Source organism: Perca flavescens, chromosome 16 (assembly GCF_004354835.1).
Source record: "Perca flavescens isolate YP-PL-M2 chromosome 16, PFLA_1.0, whole genome shotgun sequence".
NCBI lineage: Eukaryota > Metazoa > Chordata > Actinopteri > Perciformes > Percidae > Perca > Perca flavescens.
The window spans coordinates 22,854,616-22,873,914 of NC_041346.1; the positions used below are offsets into that span (position 1 = coordinate 22,854,616).

Here is a 19,299-nt window from a genome sequence, read left to right on the forward strand (position 1 = left end):
AAATTTATAATAACACACCACAAAACAGAGTCATATATTTGTAGATGGCCAAACTAAATTGACAAGAATATGGTGATGAATTTTTTTTTTTTTTTATTTATGATTGTGCCTGGCAAATGTCCAGTTTCTGGTTAAGCTCCTACCATACAATGGAAATACTAAAGAGTATCGCCCTAATTTAAACTTCATTACAGTACTTGCGTAAATGTCCTTAGCTACTTTTCACAACTAAACAACCTATAGGTAAATATATTCACAGAATGACATTAACTCTAAAAAGAGTTAACTACTGATATTAGTTTTATCCAGACAACTTGCAATAACACCCTCTCACCTTTAACTTGTTTTAAGAACAATTTGTCAATAAAGTTTATTTTGAAAAGAACATGTATGGCGTCACCAGCCCGCGACAAACATGTTGATGAAATCGCTAGTAACGTATACATTCATGCGTGTATGTCCTTAAAAAACCTCACCTGTCGTGTTGGTTTTACAGAAATGTTTTGATATGTTACGTCCGTCCCATTCTTTGAGGACGATGCTGGCGGTCAGCCGGTTGTTTTGCTGTTATCGCAGTCGTTCAACGCCGTCTGGACTCTGTGTTGTGCTCCACTGTCGTCGTCCAGGACCGCCGACGACCACAGCCAGGTCGGGGCTTCTCTCCTCACAGGACCAGCCTGGTGGTCATACTTTGTTACCTGCTGATAGATGTGAAGCTCGTCTTAGCAGTTCTAGAGAGTTCTCAACTTCGCAGAGTATCAGAAGTGACGCTATTGGGCAGATCCAGTCAAAACATTATCGACTCGTTTACACATGCAAGGTGCCAATACCAGTGTTTTGCTTCTTCTGCTGTTTATTTAATCAAATGTTTAAATGATTTCATCTTGAAATTCCAAAACGTTGTGTTGGTCTCGGTCTATTTTCCTTTGTTGTGATATGTGTCTGAGTTAAATACCTGACATGCAGGCTGTATCATTTTTTTGCAGGTTTGCTCTACCAGGTCCACGCAGACGATATCCAAGCTGGCTTATCACAAAGGTGTTGTGATTGTGACATGTCCAGGATGTAAAAATCACCATATCATCGCTGATAACCTCAGCTGGTTTTCTGACCTGGAAGGGAAGAGGTTGGTGATGCTTTGGCCTTCTGAATATTGATTGATTCATAACAGCATCCAAAACACAACCATTCAAAGTAATTTGGTTGCACATGTTCCTTTTTTTTATGCTAACTCATGCAATTTAATGGATCCAACCATCTAGCACAGTGGTTTTGAAAGTGGGATGCGGACCTCCCCAGCGGGGACTGTTAGAAAAGTTATTACATTACTTATCAAAAGAACCAAGATCACACATAATGGCCTAAATGTGTGTGATTTGGTTTGGCTATCTTGGCTCAATCGTTGAGTGTCAATGGGATCAAATAACATAATCACGATCTAATAAGCATCCAGGATTTGAGTGCATTAAGCAAGCAAACAACAGGTGGTTAAGAGGGCCTTTTTTCAAGCATTGTCTAAGCTAGAGGCTCACAGTATCAGACTTTAATACCCCCTAGTCAAGCATTATTTTGGTGATCTCAATATTTGAGAGTTGACCCTAATGTATCAACTGATTTTTCTTTACACATAATAATGTGAACATTTTTGATACGCCTTCCTTAAACTTGGTTAATGAAGCATTGTTACCAAATATGTACTGAGAGTGACAGTTGGAAAATAAATGTGTCAGTGCACTCTGGTGGACAAATTCTGTTATAGCGAGTGTTTGTAAATGACCTCAAACATATTGGAATTTCTGGTCTACAATGTATTGTTAGTTATTATTGGCTGACATATATAGCCAGTGTTTAACATAGCAGCAACATCTCTTTTAAAAGAATATTCAAGTTGAGTCAGATGAGTAAATTGGAACATGCACTTTATTGGGAGGTATAAGGTGAGACTGATCCCTAGTTTTGGTTTGGGCAAAGGGTGCAAGTTTCCAGGAAAATGAAAATCACAAAATACTGTTTAGGTGGCCAAACAACACCTGTGCAACATGTCTAAGGAGCACATACTGTTCAGAATGCACTACAGAAAATTGGCGTCTAAAAATTTACCAATAACTGTGTGTACAGTATATTTCTGAATGACTCATGTGCTGTGTTGCTTTACCCTTTAGAAATATTGAGGAAATCCTTGCTGCCAAAGGAGAGACTGTAAAGAGGATTGAAGGAAGTGCCGCTTTGGAGATTGTGGTGGATGAATCTATCAAAGACAAGTCACAACATGGTGAAGACACCGAGAAATCAGACAATGACCCAGAAAAACAATAATGCTGTGTTTATACTGTACATGTATATTGTAAGATGTTTATATTAAATTCCATTATTAAAAAAACAATGCATGTCTTTATGGATTCTGAGCAAGGAAAAAGGGAGCTGATCGAGATAGCTTTTAATATCAGGGGATAGAACTATAATTCCAGCTAACTGATTTTAAATTCAACTTTCAAAGGCAGGTATTAAAACTATTCGTACTAAATTCATATTAGGTAATAATCTGTCATTTTCTCGAATTGAACCTCGTATGATTTCATGTGACAAATTTTGATTGATATTCAGAAACAGATTGTATATGTGAATTACTGATAATGCTTATATGTAATGATAATGTATTGTATTTTATCTAAATATTTAATAAAGTTCCGCTCCAATTGTGTATCTGTACTTAGCTATTAATCTTATTCACTTACACTTCGGCTGAGATTGTTAGTTCTCGCGAGAACGGCGCTTGTTATTGCTACAGATAGCATAGCTAGAGCGGGCGAGTCAAGTTATCTTAGAGTTCTGCAGTAGACTGTTGTACTGCGATGGATGCTCTCGGAGCCCTAGACGAGGCAGAGAGGCCTCGACATCACCCTTTCCTAATAGGCGTCAGCGGAGGAACCGCCAGCGGCAAGGTCTGTCTTTTTTTTAGCTAGAGGATCTCCCGACTACGGAAATTAGCTTAGCTAGTTTAGTTTAATATGCTAGCAGCGCCAACATTAGCATTTATCAAACTGTCAAACCAGCTGGCACGCCCCTCTTGCTCAGCCTTTTCTTAACATTTCTTTAACAAATTAGAACAGTCATTGCATTGTCTGCTAATATTTACTATCCTTACCAACACGTGTGTGTGACCTTTATACCAAAGAGCGTCACACAGTTAACAGTCTGCTGTAAAGAATTTGTCTATTCCCTCGCAATACCAGACCGAGAGTCAGCTGATAAGGTCACAGATGCTCAGGACATTAACACAAGCTGCATTTTAACTTGTCTTTGCTAGTTTAATCTAGTAAATAAAGCATCATGATAAGTCATAATTACCAGTGGCTAAGTAAAGTAAGTTGTCTGCCTCAGTCAACAGTTTGCGCCAAGATCATGGAGCTCCTGGGCCAGAACAAGGTGGACCACCGCCAGAGGAAGGTGGCGATTATAAGCCAGGACAGCTTCTACAGAGTCCTGACTCTAGAGCAAAAGGCGAAAGCACTGAAGGGCCAATACAACTTTGATCACCCAGGTAGGCCCAGGCTACAGAGTGGTCTTTTTTCCTGTCTAGTTTCAGTAGCACACACCTCCCATGGGTTTAAAGACTTATAACACGTGCACCTGTAATGTCCAACCAATCCTATTGTTGATTTATTTTTGTTTTGCATGTTGTTATCATGCAATTATGTCAATTTATTCAGCGGTTATTCCGGTGTGGATTGCACATGTTTCAGCAAATGTCACGCCTGGAATTGGAGAAAGTCATCTTCAAATGTGGTTTTCAAACTGCAGTGACAAAGATATTTAACAACGACGGGGTATTCAAGAAATACTTGTACATAACAGATCTATATAACATCTCCCTAGTAGTACATGCTACTGTCTGCCAACACACATGCTGCTGCAAAGAATCTAACACTGGGGCTTCGGCTTCCTGGACAGTTTGCTAATGCTTAGCTGTGTGATGATACATTTTCCAAAATACTTCAAGAAGTTATTCTAAAGCAGGGGTGTCAAACTCAACTTCCCTAAGGGCCACACTAGAAAATGAGAATCACATCAAGGGCCAGACATATAGTTTATTGCTTTAAAAGTCAAATATCTTTGACTGTATTATTGCATGTTTCATATAGTCTTCTCACTTACAGTTTGGTCGACAAAAATTACAAAAAAAAGGCCAAAAACGTTTGGAAAAAGCGTAAAAAATGTCGTATGTATATAGGGGCCGGATTTGGCCCGTGGGCCTTGAGTTTGACACGTGTGTTCTAAAGCATGCACTGTATGTGTATTATGTATGTGTATATTCATTTCTGATTTGTTTCCTTCCTATGCATCAGCATGAGATAAGCCTGCATTGGCTGATCATTATGGATCTGTTTTATTGATATCTATCTATCTATATCTCTATCAGTATATTGTTTACATGCTGCATACACTGCATGGATTTTAAAATGTTTCTGTTTAATGTCTTGCAGAGGCATTTGACACTGAGTTCATGTACAAAACATTAAAGGACATTGTGGAGGGAAAGGTGGTTGAAGTGCCAACGTATGACTTCGTCACACATTCCAGGTAGGAAGGAAGTATTACACTTTGATTTAGCCCTGATGACAAATCTTCTTTCTGTTTTTTTTCCCCCTGAACTAATAATTGTCATCAACATTGCCTCCGTATGAACACTGTCGGTTTCCAGGCTGGAAGACAGGATCACAGTTTACCCAGCAGACGTGGTCCTCTTTGAGGGGATCCTGGTCTTCTACCCCCAGAAAGTGCGCGATATGTTTCACATGAAGCTTTTTGTGGACACAGATTCAGACGTCAGACTGTCTCGCAGAGGTATTTGATGTCTCCCTCACACAAAATATTTCAAACGTTGTCACAGTATATCAATAGTTTCATTTTCCTGTAGTTCTCCGAGACATGACCAGAGGGAGAGACCTGGAGCAGATTCTCACGCAGTATACAACATTTGTCAAGCCTGCTTTTGAAGAGTTTTGTTTGCCTGTAAGTATGATGATGGTTTTCACGGATTGTGTGCCTATTTTACAGTGCCCAACCTTTGTCAGCATACCTTAAGACATTTGGTTCTCTTTCAGACAAAGAAGTATGCAGATGTCATCATTCCAAGGGGGGTTGACAATATGGGTAAGCGTTTTTTTTTCCTCCCAATTAAGACGCTTTTCTGCCAATTTCTCCAGCATGACATGCTTGACAAATCCCGTCTCTCACCAGTGGCCATCAACCTCATCGTGCAGCACATCCAAGACATACTGAACGGTGAAATCTGCAAATGGCGTACGTCCATTAACAGCCACGCGCGAGGCTTCAAACGGGCCATTTCTGAGCAGGGTGACCTGCAGAACGGAGCTGGCAATCCTGCAGGAAAGAGGGTCCTGCTGGAGCCCAGTTGTCGGCCTCACTGAGACTGCGTGGATGGACCGGTGTGTCCAGACTGTGAATATAAGCTTCACGTTGGGATTGCTACTACTGATTTTGTGCGGGATGGGTCAGCACCTGTAATGCCAGTCTCCCCCTCAGTGTTTTATTTTTTGTTTAGTTTTTTTTTTTTTTTTTTAAAAGAAAAGTATCCACAATCCTACTTTACAAATATTCAGTGCTGCAACCTCATAATTCACTGTAATAATTGTTGCATAAGCTAAGTATGCTACTGGATTATGCTTTTCACATGCAACAGTCTTCCATGATAGTTTGACTTTTCCCGTGTTAACTGTGGTCAAATGACCGGTTACTGAGATTGGGGCAAATATCGTTGTAGTTTAAATGTTTAATTTCAGTCATGCTTTTGCACTTTTGACCTTGTATTTATATCTATCTGCTTTTTTGATGCTGGAGTAGGCAGTTTTTATGGAAAAGACAAAAGTACAGCCCTTGTCCTGCAGCTCTCCTTTCTCTGTCCTAAGCCCTGAAACGCTTTGCTGATATTGCCAAGTGCTTTCTTACATTCATCGTCTGTCTTTCAGACTCTTTGATAAGTCGGTTTGACTTTTTTGTCCAATTGCTTTGCAGTGTAGGCAGTGCCAGTGCTGTAATAGCAACTTTTTCTGCAGGATTTTCCACAGGCACGTGCACCTGCGTTTGTAGAACAGCCAATAGGAACGCCTTCTCTCTGAAATGACCTTTGATTGGCCAACGTCTAGTTGGGCTAGACGTTGGCCTAGTTTTTCTAAAGCCTGACAACAGAGCCAAGAGGAAGTGCATAAGTTCTCTCAGACCACTTGAATTACAACATGCTGAAATGTTATGGGATTTTTAAAGCCAAAGAAGAAAAAAAAAAAAAAAAAAAACTGCCTACCCCAGCTTTAATTAAGATTATATTATATCCTGGTTTGTTTTAATTTATTTAAATCAATTTAGGCCAGATGACGGTGTGGTGTAGTAGTGTTACACCTAGATTGTTATGGAGTGCTTCCTTTTAATTATTTAAAGTTGAATACATGCCTTAATATTTCTGGAGTCCATTTGTCACTGACCAGTCTGTAAAACAAATAGAAGTCTTGTTTGAGTTTTGACAGTGAAAATGAAACGTCTAAACCAACACAATGTGTATAGAAACAGAGCTGTTTGTTTTATTGGAGTTGGAGAGCACAGTGTGATGTGTTGGTGTCGACCATTATCCCAAAAAGGAGTCAAAATGATTTACTACAGCACATTATTGAATGACAAACACACACACACACACACACAAGTCACTGCGGACTTCAGTCACACACACAAACACTTTCACACACTGACACGACTGGGACATGATTGCGATTGCCTGATGGTTCTTTACACTTGAACACGGCACACAATGATTCAGTATGACTTACATAGATCACAGCATCTTTAGTAATTTATCTTTTTTGTGTTTTTTTTGCTTTTGCTTTTTTTAGTGCACATAAGTATGGCACTTGGGAGAAGCTAAGCTCTTCTCATAAGCATAAACATCCTTTTTAAGAACAAAAAGGAGCAGTATATAATACATTTCATAACCATACATGATTCTTACACAAAATGTTTCAAAACAAACGCATAGGTTCCAGTCTTTAATGGTCATCCTCTCTTACGAGTTCAAATCTCGCCGCCCCCCCCCGCCCGCCGCCCCAGCCGATTCCAGGGTCTGCAGCCTGCGTGTTGACGTCACAGTTCAGGGCGGGCCGCTCTCAAGGTTCTGTTTGAGGGGAACTCGGGTCAAGGAGAGGGTTGCAGAAGATGACCAACAAATGGCACATACATACAAAGGAAGAGGAAGGAGCAACTCGGGAGAGTGATGGACCGTTCAACTCAATCTCTCACACACGCACGCAACAGCTCCACTCTAAAACAGAGAGCCCAGGGAACAGACTTTGGTTATTTCCGTAGCGTCTCCCTGTCCGCTCAGTGTGACTCTTCACTCTTCCTTAGCACCAGGCTTCCTCTTGTTTCACCTATTGTCACGGCATCTCTCTCCGTCTAAACGGAGCCACAGTTATCCCAAATATAATCTCCCAGAGCAGCCGAGCTCTTTTGTAAACCTTGGCCACGCTTCAGTCGTCTGTAGTTTGTTCTGCATCCTCCTCCTCCCCCCCCCCCTCCCCCACAGTGAGTTTCTATTAGCTTCCATTCGTCTTTCTCTCAGTCTGTAGTAAAGTGGAGTTAGTGTCATGAAGCACAGTTGGAGGTCAGTCTCGGAGGCCCACGGGGCCCTATGTCTTCTCCTCGCGTTCCGTCTTGCGCCTGGTGATGTTCCTGGGCTTGATCTTCAGCGACAGCTCCCACAAGGCCTCCTCTGCCAGGTGGTCGCTGAAGTCGTTGAAGAAACAGACAATGTCTTCGTTGCGCTTTAGCTCGTAATGCCTGATATGAAAAGAGGTGGAGGTTTGATTAATGCAGCAGTTTATTAGTGAGAAAACATCACGCACAAAACGTGCAAGAATTAAATCGTCCTTCCAATACCATGGATAGCACCACTCGGCCAGGCATGCCAAAACACTTGTTTATGAACTTCATGGAAAATAATCTCAAAATGAAATGGCACAATGTGGTTTCAACGTAAAACGCAGCGCTTTCAGGCACAAAAACAAAATGCTTTCACCCAGGAAACGCGTGTCCGTTCCTCAGGAGTGTTTTAATCCAAACCGCAATCTTTTTCCTAAACTTAACTAGTCGTTTTGGTGCCTCAACTTAAAATGTCGTCGCCGCAGCATCACGCTCACTTTTCTCGGCTAAACTAACATGGCCCCTAAAAAGGACCGTCATCGGGCGGTGCCCGTAGCCGGGTAAACACGTCTACCAACCGCCACTGATACGACGGAGCTCTGTAGCCAGCGTCATGGAGCTCTGTCGCTGCTAAACAACTAGCAACTACCGCTTGGATTTTATCGTTTTAACGCACTATAGACCGTTCACGTTACAGCGCTTGACTTAGTTTAAAATACTTCTATTTTAGGTCTATTGGTGAAGTAGCATTGATCACTTTGAGGGGTGAGATACATTTTGTCCCCACCTGGGATAAAAATAAATCAGCAGAGGCGGGGATATATAGACCAGGAAGGGGAAAATCCCACCCATCCCCGGCAAATCGCACCCTGCATGTTTCCCAGTGGACTTACACTTGCTGAAAGCGCCGCATGCTGTCTAGAATGTTGAACTGCTGCCAGCGTTTGGAGAAATTGACCTTCCCGTCAATGAGGTCAGGGTTACCCAGGTGCACGAAGGTCAGGTCCTGCAGAATGAGACCCCTGGGAGAGGGAGGAGTCATGTCAAGTTGTGGCTGTCCAATAAAACATTTGTATGAGCCCAAACATTCGTTTACTTACAGGTATGGGATGCATGGAGGCTCCACCTCAGCCAGAGCAGCTCTGTATGCTCGGAAGGACGAGGAGCTGTCAATCAACGTGCAATATTCCTCCAATCCCTGGGAAAAGAATACGGTGGGATGTGAGAGAATAGTGATAAAAACCATCATGATACTGCTCTGTAATTATTGAGAGTAGGTGTGTAGTTTCAGAGACGACACCATCGTTGGGCTTTTCTTACGTGCTGATACTTAACATTGTAACCTCACAATCCTCTTACCTCTGAGGTCTGTTTCTGCCACTCCAATCTCCTGATGGGGGCAGAGTCCAGGGCAGACAGTATTGCCAGGTAGGAGTTGAAATTATTCAACTTTCTTAAGTGCTGTGGTAAGAGATTTGTAAAAATTGTAAACAACAAGGAAATTAACACGACAATTCAGATATTTAAGTATTATGCTAGTCTCATATTGCCAGACCTTCCTCGACAGCACTGTGGAGGAAGGTCTGGCTAGTCCACACAGCATTCCGGGTTGGGAGAAAAACGTGCTTTGGTTTATTGGCATTTCTTTAAACCAATCACAATCGTCGTGGGTGGCGCTAAGCGCCGGACAGAGCCACGGTGCCGTTGCAAAATAGCATCGGGAAGGAACTTGTTTTGGTGGAACGTGTATGTTCAAGGGATGTTTTAGTCATGCAACAGAAAACTCAGATTGGACAGATAGTCCAGCTAGCTGTCCGGATTTACCCTGCAGAGATCTGAGGAGCAGTTAACCATAGTCCTCAGAAATCCACCGGAGTTTAAAATTCCAACGCAAAGAAAGTGGAAGGTAACGGGACATCCGGCCGAAAAGAAAGTCATCCAGCAGAATTTCCGGCGGGCACCGGAGCAATTCCGGAAGAGTAACGTCGTGGATATAGACTAAGTGTTCTGTGACTAACCTTCATTATCTTGATGAACTTGAGAAGCAGCTTCTCTCTGTCTTGGGCTTTCTCCTGCTGAATTATCAAAGAGCGGACCCTACAGGATAAAGAAAGATAAACGGCGTGGTGACAACAAGATGGTATAAGAAGGAAGCCATGAATGCCAACGATGGTGCGAGCGAGATGTGATGGTGTCTCACCAATAGCTCATGTTGTTAAAGTGCTCTGTGAACTGAGTCAGGTTCGGACTCTTCTCCTCATTCTGCTCCTTGGCCCAGAGCAGCACCTCGGGAATCTGAAGGAGAGCAGGACAGAGTTATAGTTCGTATAGAGCTCAAAACACAGTCAATGTCAACATACTGGGAGAACTGACACAATGAAGCCACTGTACCTCAATTTTATAGAAGAGCTCAGCATCAAGAAGAGTGAGCTGATCGGCGATCTCATGACTGCGGAAGTCATGGAGAGTTCCAGGCCTGTTAGCGCGCGCGCACACACACACACACACACACACACACACACACACACACACACACACACACACACACACACACACACACACACACACACACACACACACACACACACACACACACACACACACACACACACACACACACACGATGTCTTCAACTTGACAGTCTACGATGGCAATTCCTTGTCGTTCAGCTAAATGGTTTTGTTGTAAAATAAAAAATGAACCCAAGAGTTTAAATCTCACTTTGCTATAGAATACTAACTAATTTCATCTTTTAACTAAATTAGTTAGGGTTATCCATGCCACCCCAACGACTGTGTAAGTTTATTGCATGTCACACTGTGCGTGATGGGTCGAATAAAATCTTGGTATCAGGCTGTACGATATCAATTTGCAGAGTGTCAGATTGAGATGAAAATATGTGGAAAAGAATATTTTGAAAAACTGGTTGTAACATGGGATGTTTTTGTATTCATGGTCATTTATATTTCTTTCTCTACATTTCTGTATGAGTAAATATTGTATTCTGTGAAAAAGTATTTTAAGATTTTATGGTAATGTGTTGTAAATTACGTAGCTACATGACTAGAATCAAATGCCTTTGCGTTTGGGGAATAAAGCATGGTGTACTAGAGAATAGCTGTTTAAAGGCCGTTCCAGCAGGCGATAAACAAAACACTGTCTGTTCGCCTCAAAGGTTCTGAGCCAGAAATAGCTTAAACGAAGCGTTACATTACACTTATTATCCCCACGTGCCATACCAGTCTCGGAAAAAGCTGACCCTTGACCCCCACAGTACCTTGCAGAGACCCCTCGGGCAGCGAGTGGCTTGAGGGAGTTAGTGTAGCGCAGCAGCTTCCTTTGCTCCACCTTATCCAGGATGTTCTTGCGGAGCACACGGGCGAGGCTGAGCTCGCCATTGCACACCAGCGTGAACACCAGGTCCATCAGCTGTTTCAAGATGTCCTCTGTCAGCTCCACCAAGCTGGAGGGCGGAGGAAGAGAATGATTACATTTTGGATGGGGTAAACAGAGGAGAGAAGGAAGTCATTAAATTGGCTGATGATCAGACGTGCACGGTTAGGACCATAACGAGTAAATTAAAAAAGGGAGTTTTGGAACAAAAAGAGACAGATCTCCAGATGCTCTTGCAGAACTAGGGACATATTTCCTGGTTATAGCTGTAGGCAGAACGATAAAGTAAAGCTCTTAGGATGAGTGAGTTTGAATAAACATTATGTAAGGCTGCGATTCAATGTCTGTAGGGTAATATGGCTGAAGAATTATGGTTCCCGTTATAACCCAGCATCAAATCAATCATTCATGAGTTCACACGATACAGTTTGCCTACAGGTGTCAATAACAAGCATCTCTGAGGATACTGGTTCCTAACTTTTCTTGGCATATGAACCTTTTAGGCGAAGCAATATCTACTTGTGACCCATCCTTACGAGTTAGTATGAGTGTGTTCCCTCCTCAGATGGTTTTACTTGACATGTTTTTAGAAACCATTAAAGGTAATACCATCAGATGTTTCACAATAAGTCAGAAACATATATAATAACCTAATTTGTCCAGCAGAAACAGGATTTGAATTTTCTTCTTGGTCATTGGAGTACATTTGGAATACATTTCTTTAAAAAATATCTACCAAAATAATGGCATAGACATAGTCTTATTTAACACAATAGCAACATCCATGTTTCTAAACATACACATATGCTTTTATTCATTGATTCACGGAGAGACCAAGTTTCTTCTCCATATACTTGGAAACATATTTCCCTGAGGAAGAGTGCCACACACGCTTAAAAAAAGGTCTCACCAGATTTCCTACTCACCACAGTTCATCCACTACACGAACCAGCACAAAGAATGTGTTCTTGCTGACTCGCTTCTTGAAGGTGTCCGGGCTGTGGCAGAACCTAGTGTATGTGCTTTGTGGTCAAGGACTAAGAAAACAATGCTACATGTGGAATACAAAATACAATTACACGTTAAACTAAAAAGCTCTTGCACACAGATGTGTGAAGTTTAAAAAACAAAACAATGCATTGACTTTTTTTTTTTTTTTTTTTTTCAAATAAAATATTAGGGTATAAAATAAGACTCCAATTTAGGGAACCCTGTCATGGCACAAAAATTGTTGTTTCCTTTATGCAATGTAGGTCTCTTTCAGCTTTATTGCATGTAAAAAAAAATACATCATAACATAGCAATCACTGTCAGTTCTATGGAGTAAGAAGAGTCGTGCTAGCTAACAGTGACAAAACATTACACATGGAAGTTTGCTACTGGAGAGCCAGTTTTTTACATCATGAGGGGAAATCAAGGAGGGAAAAGTTCATGGTACTTGCTCTCTTGAGGTACCATCAAGCAAAGCACACGATCACAAAAAGCCCCAATATTTTCAGTAGTAATCTAGACTTCAGTATCTATCAGTGGAGCATTACAGTTGCACTGGGGGTCTCCATCTATAAATGTTTGTAAAAAAGTTTGTGAAAGAGCCGAGTGAGAGCAAACAAGTCTTTTCTTGGTAAATAAGGATTAAAAACTAAATAGCGATTGAGCTCAGAGTGACATGTTGAGTGATTTCAAAAGGATATCTGTAGTGTAGCTTCTTAATGAGGTCCTCGGGGGTTATAAAAGTCCTATACGTAGTTAGAAAGGCTTCACAGTACAAAACAAGATCTGTCAAGGAAAAAGCAGAAGAAAAAAGCAACATATATTTCAGTTGAAGTGCAGCCAGAGCTCCCAATTAACTGAAAACACATCATCAAAGGTGAAGGATACATCCCCGGACTGACACTTCTCAAATAGCTGAACCAGAGAGACACTGAGGCTTTTAAACGCCACTCAGATGAGCAGATTAGAAAAGTAACACATCAGTCAAACTACAGAATCCCACTTTACAAATAAAAACAAATATTTCTTGGAGTATAAAATGATTGTCAAGCAAGCATCAAAGCTGTGCTAGTGACCCAGAAGCCCAGTAACACACTCAGCTGTCCATAACAAACACACGGGGTGAGCACAAGTCCTAATGTGTTCTGTACTGTACCTTTGCGATCGGTTTCTGTAGCGTGAACTAATAGAATATCTCCTGATCCAGCACGAACGTCAGGGCCATCATCATTCTGGGAAAATTAAAGAGCAAGCGAGGTGCAAAAAAATGGAGAAATTGAAAGACCGAGAGAGTTAGAAAGAGGGGGATGAGATTGAAAGCAGGAGAGGAAACGAGTAGTTAGAGTTGATGTGGGCTGATGCAGTATAGTCCAAAATGTAGCTTGCACCTTTCCTTTTTCTGCCCGTTATTTTCTCTCTGCCCCACCCTCCCACCCCCCCACCCACCCTCCCTGTCCTGCACCAGCTCCTATGATGACGAAGAAAAAGTCAGACTTGTATATGATAAAAGCCCCACCACTGCAATATATCTTCTGTAACAGCTCTAAATGTCATCACAGGATATGAATGTTCCCTACTCCCATTTCTGATCCCCTCCCTATGTCCTTTTGTAAATCATTGCTGTCACATTGCCCCTAACCTTGCAGAGTGGAGGATTTTCACACATCTGTCTGTCAGACTGCACCACACAGGACAAAGGAGTAGGCGGTGTAGGAGGAGGGCGGTTTGGGAATTTCAGCTCTGTAATTTTAGATACTTAACTCCAGAGGGCAGCAATGGCCATCAGTGGTGCATCTCAGGATCTGATTTTACATCTGAGTGACTCACGGTGACCTTTAGCCTGCGCTGGACTAACAGGATAAAATGGACTTTGTATGCTGGTGCTGCTTGTGTCACAGCAGATTTCTAAAAACAGTTCACAGCATCAGCAGTGGTGGTTGTCTTACTTCCTGTTTTAGTGTTATCCTGCTCATAATCTCCTTGTGGTCGATGAGGGAGAGCTCGTCCACGTCTTCCTCATCGCTGCCAGCCGACTCTGTTGACTTCTGCCTCCTAACACACACACACACACACACACACACACACACACACACACACACACACACACACACACACACACACACACACACACACACACACACACACACACACACACACACACACACACACACACACACATTTATCAGCAAAAAAACCCTCACCGCTGACTATAGCTGTGTCCCAAAGCCATACTGCATTCAGGAGCTGAAACTTTGATAAATCGATTATTTGTTAAAACATTTATTGGTTTGAGCTTCACAAATTTGAGGATTTGATTCTTTGTCATATATTGAATACCTTTGGGGTTTGGACTGTTTATGACTTGGGCTTTGGAAAATAAAAGTGTGTGTTTTTTTTTTTTTACAAATTGGCAGCTTAATGAATAAAATAGTCATCAGCTGTAGCACTACTACATACTAATCCTAAGCAAGGTTTAAGTACGTAGTGTGTTTACACTGGAAAAGTGACAATATTCTGTAAATAGTCTCACTATTCTCCAAAAATGCAATGCGCAGAGGGAACAGAGAAGCTTTGGACTTTGTGGCAGTTTGATTGACATCTGACAGCTTTTTCATCATTTCTTGTATGCTGATTTTTCATATATTTACTTCAAAAACAGTAGCCTACACTATTAGTATAGCACAGTAAATACTGTACACAGGTACCATGTAGTATGGAAGTGGGGCACAGCGTATATCATTTACAGGATGCAAACATTACGACCCTTACCTTTCCTTGTCCAAAGCCTCTTTGCTGTTGGTCTTAGGCATCTGAGGGGTGGGGTCTTGAAGTACATGGTCAGCTGTGATGGATTCCTAATCATGGAGGGAAACACAATAATCAACACGTGTACTGTAGGTTACATGGTAAATGGTTCCATGCAGTGACAGAAGACTGGCTATTGATGAGATCGTATGAACCATCAGTGCATGCAACCCTTTTAGTGAAAGGGAAGATGGATGGGAGGATGGATGCACAAAATGTTTATACCACTATGTTTACAAAGTATGTTATGCTGATGGGTAAAATGTAACTTTTACATCAGTGTTAGCAAGGAAAACCCCAACAGATGAGACCCAAAACAGAAAGACACCAGAGGGTGGAACTCAATTCACACTGAAACTGCACCAAATGTAAAGCTACAAATACAATCCCACACCCATACATTGTTTCTTTTGCGCTCACTTTACATTCACATACAACCCAAACATACTTCAAATAAACCATGAATGTACACTTTGACCCAAGGGAATACAAGCACAACCACACACTGTAAAACATGCACAGGTGCACATAAGCAGTTATGGGGAATGTTATTGGAAAATTGAGAACCAGTGAACCATTGAGAATCCCTTTTGGAGTAGCATCGGAACAAGGTTAAATGCTCGTTACAGTTGAAGTGCAGCCAGAGAGACAGCGATCACCAGCCAGAACAACATACATAGGGACATCTTTTCCACAGACACAAACCACAGCACATAAGTCCCTCGCAGGCAAACCTGTGAACCTGAAATCATGCTCAGTCAGGTTTGGCTACATTCACATTCCCATTTCAGTGCCATCAATTCGAGAGGTGAATCATTAAGAGCTGCTCACTGCAACAGATGAGTGCTGCGAGTGATTTCTGCCAGTCAAACAGGCCTCCTTACTTCAAATACCTCGCCGCATTTTGAATTGATTCATATTCCCGAAGTGATGGGACGTGCAAATGGAATTGACCTTTCACCCGTGGCGGTCAGCTACTTACTCTGAGGGAGAGAGGCAGCTCCCCATTGGCCTGGCTGGATGAGTACAAGTTGACGTACTCCCCCTCCCCGCCCTCATCATTTGCGCTCTCGCTCTACAGGAAAAGAGGAGGGACACAAACCCAGGCGTGAGGGAGCGGAGAGGGGCAAAGAGTGTTTGCTAACAAGACGTCAAGTGCGAATATGTGGCTTAGGAGGAAAGAAAGCGGCTAGCTGAGGTTTGGCATTGTACAGTGAGTGGTAGGTTTTCCAGCTCAGTATCATCAGGACCACTAGGTGGCACCAGAGTGCATCATTTGTAAAGGTAATAGTGTCTACTGGCAAAAAGAACATGCAATGCAACATGCTCTACTGGGATTCTTTGAAGACCAATAATCAGACTGCAGACAGTTTGTGGGCAGTGATAATGACAACAAGATGCCACTAAGTGAATGAGTCACTGTATTATCATATGAGCACCAGTACTGAACACCAAACTGCTGTGATCTAAAACCAATCTGCCAATGGAAGCGGTCCTGTATCACATTTTATTATCTGTCTTCGAGAGCCGGTTCATAGAAGTATCCTGCCTGTGCTTCCGACATCAATCCTCTGAAAGCTCACCGCTGAGGTGTGGAGAGAGTCAGTGAGAGAAGACTCAGAAGGAAGACAGACAGCAACAGAGCCCATTGAGCCAGCCAGGGAACCGTTGGGCCCGCCCCCGCTGCCATCCAGAATGGTGGCATTGGTCAAGGCAACCTGGTCCAAACTCTGTGATTGGGGGAAAGAAGGAAAGCAGGAAAGAAAAAGAAAAGAAAATACAGCATGAAGGGATCAGAGAGGTGAAGACAGAGCAGATAGAAAAAGAAGCTGAAAAAGAGTAAGCAGTGGGGGGGAAGAAGTGTCCTCATTCTTCAACACCTCCATTAAAGCCTGGACTGTGAGTGTGATGTGCCTGAACATGAAATGCACTGCACACACATACACTAAAAAAATGAAAAACTGGGACCAGTGGCAACAGTAACCTCTCCAGTGAGAGAACGTGGAAGATGGCAAGACAGAAATGTTCAACAAGGAAACATGTAGATACAGCAAGGTCCAGTAACAGTAAATATGCAACAACAAATATGTGTTAAGGCAGGAGATGTGGTGAGTGTATGTATGTGCGTGTGTGGCCAGCTGAGGAGATGCCTGTCTGCAGAGTGGTTGTGGTAACCTGTTTTAACATGTTGCACATATCAGCCCTGTTTCAGAATACCAGCATAGAGCGGTACGTACACAGATCACTAATAAACACAGCGCAAGCGCGGCTGACACATACATGCACGTTTTCATGCACAGACAGGCAGGATCAGCGAGAAATCAAGGTCTCTCACTCTCCTCTTTTTCATAGCAGCCGTCTTTAAAAAAAAAAATACTGTCTATATTAACAGCAGCAACACACATGAGGGGGATACACTTTTTCTTGCCCTTTCCACTCAACATATGCAAAGCAGCTCCCCCCCCCCAACACATCATGTCCCAAGGAGTTGAGGAATGTAAACATTCTACAGAAACGGACAAACGCGAGATGTGGACGTGTATGTGTGCATTTAGGGTGTGGGAGGAGGGTACAGCATGGCGATGGAGGGGAGACTAGACAGATAGGAGAAGGCAGAGAGACTGTGGACAGCGACTGGCGCTGGAGTATGAAAAAGACGAGGAGGAGGAGAGGAAAGAAGAGGAGCAGAAACAAAAGGAATGTGTTTTCCATCAGGTCCATCTGGTGCTGCATTCCACTGGAGATATCCTGAGGGAGATCCACCAGGTCACCATGGGTCAATTTTCCCAAAATACTGACCTAACCAATGTAACACATTGCCAGGTCCTCTATGGGGTAAGGGTCAGGCAATAACTAAATGGAATATAGCACAGTTTAACTAAAAGCTAATTAGTTAACAAGAACCGGTTGATGGTTGAAACGTTTCCAGTCAGGCCAACAAAGGGCTATGTTGTAATCCCCAATTAAAGGCCTGACAGTCTCTTGTGATATTTAGATGGGCTGCTCCACACACACAACTCACTGAGGCAAACGGAAAATAGGGAAAGGGTCAAATGATTACCTGTCATGTGGAGGAATGCTTCAGTGCAACACACAAACTTGGCTAGCCAAAGGCAACTGCACACAGTCACGACCAAGCAAAGCACACATTCATTTTATCATATCTAATGCCTCAGCTAAACAGAAACACACAGCAAAACAAATTTCCACTGTCAAAACAAATGCACACATGGATGGGTGGATTAAGAAAATGAAGGACCACACAGCAACCAGACCACGGCCCTTGAGGGATGGCCCCATCAGAAAAAGGGCAAGGGGTAGATAAACAGACTGTATCACATATGGAGCACACACACAGGTCAAGCCGCCCCTGGACCAGTACAGGACCACACAGCACCCACACCAGAGTGGAGAAATGGAGGTGGAGGGATGGGGTTCAAGAATGGGGTGGTGGTGGTGGGGGGAGGGGGGACTTACCGTGGGTGCGGTCAAGGAAGCTTGGCCAATCAGGTAGGAGTTAGAAACGGACATGCTGAGGCCCAGCCCAGAGCCTGCCTCCTCCATGGCCGCTACAGACGGCTGGAGGTGGCAGGAGAGAGAAGAGGAGGAGGAGGAAGAGGGTGAGGAAGAGTGGGAGGCCTGAGAAGGAAACAAAGGAAGAAAGAAAGGTAGAAAAGATAGGAAAGAAAGTGAGTAAGAGTAATTGGGGTTATAAAGGCAAAGAAGGGGAAACAGGGTGTTAAGGGAGAAAAAAGAAAAAAAGGGGACAGTTGATTACACTAGTAAGCAAGACTGAATTAGAGCAGATTTAATCAAAGTTCAGCAGCAGAGTAGTGAAGTCGAAGTGGTGGAAGCTGAGGAGGATTCTGGTAGTTTGGCTGAGAACGAAGCATTAGCTTACTGGCTGTGGAAGTAAATACTGAACAGACTACCGCTATTGAAGTACTACTACGTTTAAGTTAGAGAGTAGACTTTTTAGAGAACCTTAATTACTAGAAGGGCATATGACACGTACAGGTCACACACATTTATGTCTACTGTGACAGTCCAATAAGATTTCTTTTAATATCCTGAGCTTTAAGGGCTTTCCAGAAATCAGGCCAACTACAACACGTTTTAAACAGGGCCAATATGATCTGCTCTGTTTTTTTTTTTTTTTTTTCACCCATTTCCTTATCCAGGCAGCAGCTGAAATTACTTTTTTTTTTGCAAAGCTGCGTAAAGTCGCCAAAGCGTGTAAGCCTGGAACATGGGTTTATGGTGGAGGCAAACCGGCTTATTCCACTGGGCCACGAGCTCATCAAGTCCAAAACATGAGGCCAGATTAGGCCTTTCGGCAGGAGCAGAGATGAGTGCAGTTTGACTGTACGCTCAGACAAAAGAATGATAAAAATAAAAGCTGGG

At 42.7% G+C, this 19,299-nt stretch overlaps 3 protein-coding genes across 12 annotated transcripts in view; 2 read left to right on the forward strand and 1 right to left on the reverse strand.

The window, feature by feature from the left end:
- Positions 1–375: 375 nt before the first annotated feature.
- dnlz (DNL-type zinc finger) lies at positions 376–2,709 on the forward strand. The gene is made up of 3 exons (XM_028601709.1): positions 376–820; positions 987–1,126; positions 2,163–2,709. The coding sequence occupies exons 1-3, from the start codon at positions 509–511 to the stop codon at positions 2,314–2,316; spliced, it is 606 nt and encodes a 201-aa protein (XP_028457510.1). The 5' UTR covers positions 376–508; the 3' UTR covers positions 2,317–2,709.
- Positions 2,710–2,756: 47 nt separating this feature from the next.
- On the forward strand, positions 2,757–6,586 carry uck1 (uridine-cytidine kinase 1). The gene is made up of 7 exons (XM_028601707.1): positions 2,757–2,942; positions 3,382–3,541; positions 4,485–4,581; positions 4,703–4,845; positions 4,919–5,013; positions 5,106–5,154; positions 5,242–6,586. The coding sequence occupies exons 1-7, from the start codon at positions 2,853–2,855 to the stop codon at positions 5,430–5,432; spliced, it is 825 nt and encodes a 274-aa protein (XP_028457508.1). The 5' UTR covers positions 2,757–2,852; the 3' UTR covers positions 5,433–6,586.
- A 981-nt stretch (positions 6,587–7,567) lies between these two features.
- rapgef1b (Rap guanine nucleotide exchange factor (GEF) 1b) overlaps positions 7,568–19,299 on the reverse strand; it is a 46,363-nt gene continuing 34,631 nt past the window's right edge. For 7 of the 10 annotated variants that reach the window (XM_028601702.1, XM_028601701.1, XM_028601698.1 and 4 more), the window contains 16 exons: positions 18,373–18,534; positions 16,479–16,625; positions 15,878–15,970; positions 14,860–14,945; positions 14,037–14,142; positions 13,247–13,322; positions 12,792–12,876; positions 12,027–12,119; positions 10,985–11,170; positions 10,099–10,183; positions 9,908–10,002; positions 9,726–9,804; positions 9,067–9,168; positions 8,808–8,905; positions 8,601–8,729; positions 7,568–7,845 (listed from right to left, as the gene is read on the reverse strand). In XM_028601702.1, coding sequence (XP_028457503.1) covers positions 7,695–7,845; positions 8,601–8,729; positions 8,808–8,905; positions 9,067–9,168; positions 9,726–9,804; positions 9,908–10,002; positions 10,099–10,183; positions 10,985–11,170; positions 12,027–12,119; positions 12,792–12,876; positions 13,247–13,322; positions 14,037–14,142; positions 14,860–14,945; positions 15,878–15,970; positions 16,479–16,625; positions 18,373–18,534 — 1,773 coding nt within the window. In that variant the 3' untranslated portion in view covers positions 7,568–7,694. The remainder of the gene's footprint in view (positions 7,846–8,600; positions 8,730–8,807; positions 8,906–9,066; positions 9,169–9,725; positions 9,805–9,907; positions 10,003–10,098; positions 10,184–10,984; positions 11,171–12,026; positions 12,120–12,791; positions 12,877–13,246; positions 13,323–14,036; positions 14,143–14,859; positions 14,946–15,877; positions 15,971–16,478; positions 16,626–18,372; positions 18,535–19,299) is intronic. The other 3 variants (XM_028601705.1, XM_028601703.1, XM_028601704.1) reach the window with 2 other exon arrangements.